Genomic DNA, 4,895 nt, shown 5'->3' with positions numbered 1-4,895 from the left:
TATGGAAGAGGAGCGGCGGGTGCGGGAGACCCTGCGCAGGTTCGGAGCCCGCGGCTGGGCGGAGAGATCTGGTCCTGTCCGCCCCGCCCATGTGTCTGTCCCTCCTCGCGCTGACCTGTCACCTTTTCTCCCAGGGATAAAACACTCCTCAAGGAGAAGAGGAAGCGACGCGAGGAGCTGTTCATCGAACAAAAGGTTAGAGGGCTACGGAGGCATTTCTTTTACGAACAGCCGGGCTGGGGGTAGACGTCCCACGTTGGATGCCGTCTGGGCTAGAAGGAAATTGGAGCGGGGGACAAGTCACCCGTGTCTCTTCTGACAGCGGCGGGATGGAAGATGCTCGTACCCTCTGCGCCCACCGATTTAGACAGGAGTGGGAAGAGCTGTGATTTCGAAGACGTGAGGGTTAGATAATTTCATCCAGTCATCTAGTCTCGTAGAGCTAGTTGATCTGCAGCTAGGTGGTTGTGAGAAGTCGATGTGATTTCCAAGCTAAGGGCTGTACCCGCACAGGGCACGGTTACTCCACTGTCTGGGGTTGGGTACGTTTACAGCAGCGGCCTGAGGGTTGGACTATGGTGGGCATTCTTTGCAGATTTCACCTGGCCTTCCAGAGAATGTGGAACAGGTTCCGAGTTCTGCAGACCCAGACTTCCCAGGGCTTAGGTAGTGGGAGCAGTACTCCTCTTCATTCATTTATTTGCTAGATGTAGGGCTGTCCTTAAAATCAGTTACTTCAAAAGCAACTGCAGCCATACTTTTTTGCGTGTGCATCATCTTATTTTTAAATGTTTTTATTCTAAAAGAAAAGAAAACTCCTTCCGGATGCTATTCTAGAGAAGTTGACTGCAGCTCCCCAGACCAAGTAAGTAATAGATCTTCTATATCATTGTTTTTATGCATCTATCTGTGAAATGCTTATTGGTACAGGCATTTGGTTGAATCCATATAATCGATCTATAGAGCTTAAGTTTAAAAAGCTATACAGCAGTAATTGAATGTGGTGGGAACGATGGAAGGAAATACTCCACTTCTTAGTTTTCTGCGGTAACTCTACCTTCTGAGTCCCTGGTTGTGGTATGTCCATTCACTATACTGTTGAGTGCCTGCCATTTTTGTACAGGCAAAGCAGATGGTGGTGAGTGAAAAAGCATTTTGCAGCCTTTTAATTGGTAGCAGACATTTACCCACAGCTCCTAAAACTCATCTTGTCTCCTATGCCTTACCTGCCACCAACGTATTTAGCGTCTTGGCCGTTCACTGAATGTTTAAAGCTAAAAGCTGTAGTTGTCATCTTAGTCTATCCCATGGGACAAGTCAAACCCTACTAAATTTAGACTTCTAAATATTTCAGGGGATTTTCTCTCGTCTCACCTTAATGCTTTAAGTTCAGGTGTTTGGCCTCCACTGAAGCTGAGGCCAGTATTTTGCAGATTTCAATGAAATAACTTTTCGAGTTATTCAGATCCCACGTATATTACACACATGAGCGGAACTGCGTGGTGGCATGTTCCCTGTCATTGTTCAGAACCAAGGTCGGGTGTCCCCTCTTCCTTCTGGCTTCCTCCTGTGTGTAGTCTTCCTCCTGTGCAGTGCTCCTGCCTCCTGCACTGTATTGTTTGCTTGCACTAGGTTGTCGGTTTACATGTCCCTTATTAGACCAGATCTCCTGAGGTTTTTTCTTGTCTCTATCTTTGTCTTTTGTGTCTTCATTGTCAAATCAGTCCTATGCAATTTTTCTAATTAAAATGAGGCAGGCTTAGTTCCTTTTCATATTCTGAGTGCTCCACTTTATAGCTCCTTCTTCAATCTTTAACTGTGCTGGGACCAGCAGATAATATAGCAGTTATGTCACTGGACTCCCATGTAGGCGATTGTGGTTCAAGTCCCGGACCCAGCACCTGCAAACTGACACCAGGCATGTGTAAATACGTGCTCAAAATCCCAAGAGGAGAATGGAGGAGAAGGGATTATGGTGTGGCCTTCCCGCCTTCGGGGGGCGGGGCAGTGATTTCTCGTTTTCTGTTGTTTTTCTGGCAAGCACACGTACCCTATAGCAAAAAAAATCTCTTAAAAAAAAAAATGTATATACACACACACTCACCTCTCTCCCTTTTCCTCCTCCTTGCTCTACTAAAAATAACCAGGATGGTGGAAATGAAAGGGGCAAGTGTGTTAACTGTGTAAACCAGAAGGAATTGTGTTAACATGTTTGGATAATCTTGCTGTCTTTCCAGTCATTGTTTTTTTGTTCTTCCTTAGCACAAAGAAATCTCCAGGAAAGTTACAAGAAGGTATGAACTATTTTCATTGCAAGAATTGTCTGCCTTGAGTGCCTGCTGTGTAGATGGTTTCAGTCGGATGTTACTGGCCCTTAGAAAGCATGTGCATGGGTCCAGCCAAGCTTAGCTTGAGCCTGTTCTGTTTCTTGGAAATGAAAATTACGTCCAAGCTGCTATAGTGGATGTTTAAAGTGAACTCCAGCAAATGCTTCTGATTACTTTTGCATAAATGTTAATCAGAAAAATGTAACTCAACTTTTTAGTCAATTTGCAAAAGAAAAATGAAGAAAGTGAAAAAGGAAATGACTTCAAGAAACCCAAAGTCCAAAAAGTACAGTCCGTCAGGTAATAAAACCTTTTCTGGTATGGATGTAAAGATGGCTTTTTGAGAGTTTAGTGTTGGCTTACATGGGAAAATATTTTATTCGTACTAGTTTCAGATGGGATCTTCTATGGAATACCCACTTTTTATCTTATATAAAAAATAAGCATTTACTGGGAACCAGCAGTTAGCGTAATGGCTATGTCGCTGGACTCCCACGTAGTTGACCGTGGTTCGCGTCCTGGACCCGGTGGCTTAGAACTCACGCTGGGCGTGTGTGCGTGCGTGCCCAAGATCCCGAGAGGAGAATGGAGGAGAAGGGATTGCGGCGTGGCCATCCCCTCTGGGGGGTGATTTCTCGCTTTCTATCTCTCTGTCTCTCTCTGTCTGTCTGGCGAGCGCAAGCGCCCTATAGTGAAAAGCCTCTCAAAAAAAAAAATAAATAAATAAGCATTTACTAAAATGTAGAAGTATTTCCTATAAAGTAGTCCTGTAATAGTTTTATTCATCTTATCTGTATATACAATTAAAACGTATTTTTATCACTGTGAGACAACTGACAAAAATAATTGTTTTGAAAGTATATATCTAATATAGTATATATACACACACACATACACACACCCTGTATATATTGCCCTCATTCATTTTGACGTTTTGTCCCAATTACCAGCCAGAATCAAAGCTACGTGGCTGTAAGGCTGAAAGACCAAGAACTCCGAGACTCCAGGCAAGAAGCAGCCAGAGCCTTCATTCATAATTCTCTGTATGGGCCAGGAACCAACAGGACCACTGGTAATTTTCTTGACTGTTTTCTTGGTTTTTACTGCAAATAGAACAACAAAAATGATAAATACTTCTCTTTTCCAGTAAATAAGTTCCTGTCTCTTGCCAACAAGAGGTTACCAGTGAAAAAGGCTGCAGTACAGTTTTTAAATACTGCTTGGGGTAAGATACAGCTATTCCAATTCTCTTTACAGCTTTCTGTGTTGAATCAAGTTCTTTTGAAGGCGGTAAACTACTTATAATTCTTCCCTTATATTGGCTTCCATATTGGTATTTTAAAGTTGCTTCTGAAAAATAAGTCAATGTAATGTGTACATACATCCTTAGTATTTACATTCACATAGAGAATCTTGAAAAACATGTTAAATTACATGTTTCGTAGGAATTTTATGTCTCATAATCTTACTATATAAACCTTTTTACCCTAGGAGCCCAGAAAAAACAAAATGCCAAAAAGTTTAAAAGACGGTGGATGATCAGAAAAATGAAAACTTCCAAGAAGTAAATCGAAGCTAAATGAAGACGCTACTTTGTATGTGTAGGATATAAGATATTATTCATTTAGAGGATTACTTTCTCTAATAAATCATACATCATAAGAGTTACTGTAGTAATCCTGTCTGTCTGGGGAGGTGCTCAGCCTCCTCACCTTCCACAGCACAGCCACTGGGGCCTTGTGATCTGTGAGGGGCCTGGAAGGAAGAGCACAAGCTCTAAGGAAATTGTTTTTCTTCTTTTTACCCATTTAACTGAACACACATAAAACCCACACCAGTAGCAGCACCTCTCCTGTCGGACAACAGTGCAGGTGCGTGCCAGGGAGAAACAAGAAACAGACAGTGGGAGAAAGCCAAGAGCCAGAGAGCTGCAGCTCTCGGCTGTCTTGGTGCTGCGAATGAGCTTCTGTTCCACAGGATGTTATTTTCCAAGACTCCCCAAGGAGGGAGAGCCAGAGTACTCCCCTCGCCAGAGGGCGCAGCTAAATCTCCTCATGGAAGACTCAAGCCTCAGTGCAGAGATCAGAGTCAGCTAACACCTGTGCCAAGCCAGAGGATCGGGCTGATTGGCCGGAACACATTTTTACACTGTACTTGCGCCCCGCTTGGGAGTGTGCTTATCTGGCAGGTCTCGTCTGCCAAATTACGGCTGTGAAAATAAGGAAGTTGATGTCCTATTGTCTTGCTGCGTCATCCACAGTATCAAGTTTGATCTGACCCAGGGAGGCAGAAAAGCTAAAGGCAGCCTAAGGGTTAGAACTCTGATTAAGAGCAAACTTCGGGACTAGCAGTTGGCTTCATGGCTATGTTGCTGGACTCCTATATAGTCAACTACGGTTCGAGTCCCGGATCCGGTGACTTAAACTCACGCCGGACGTGTGTGTGTGCATGCTCAAGATCTCTCAGAGAGGACAACGGATGAAAAGGGATTGCAGCATGGCCACCACCCCCGGGGGGGGGGCATTTCTCGCTTTCTGTCTGTCTCTGTCTTTCTGGCGAGCACACACG

At 44.0% G+C, this 4,895-nt stretch overlaps 1 protein-coding gene across 1 annotated transcript in view; it reads left to right on the top strand.

Moving 5' to 3' along the window:
- The window catches only part of NOL7 (nucleolar protein 7), a 5,095-nt gene extending 1,104 nt beyond the window's left edge, over positions 1-3,991 (top strand). The window contains 8 exon segments of the mRNA XM_027774809.1: positions 1-39; positions 135-195; positions 807-865; positions 2,263-2,294; positions 2,546-2,627; positions 3,278-3,399; positions 3,475-3,552; positions 3,819-3,991. The exon segment at positions 1-39 is cut by the window's left edge and continues 75 nt beyond it. Coding sequence (XP_027630610.1) covers positions 1-39; positions 135-195; positions 807-865; positions 2,263-2,294; positions 2,546-2,627; positions 3,278-3,399; positions 3,475-3,552; positions 3,819-3,895 — 550 coding nt within the window. The 3' untranslated portion in view covers positions 3,896-3,991.
- The last annotated feature ends 904 nt before the right edge of the window (positions 3,992-4,895 follow it).

This window comes from Tupaia chinensis, unplaced genomic scaffold (genome assembly GCF_000334495.1).
Source record: "Tupaia chinensis unplaced genomic scaffold, TupChi_1.0 Scaffold000048_1, whole genome shotgun sequence".
Taxonomy (NCBI): Eukaryota; Metazoa; Chordata; class Mammalia; order Scandentia; family Tupaiidae; genus Tupaia; species Tupaia belangeri.
Note: the sequence above shows the minus strand (reverse complement) of the source record. Positions and strands in the feature narration are given on the sequence as shown.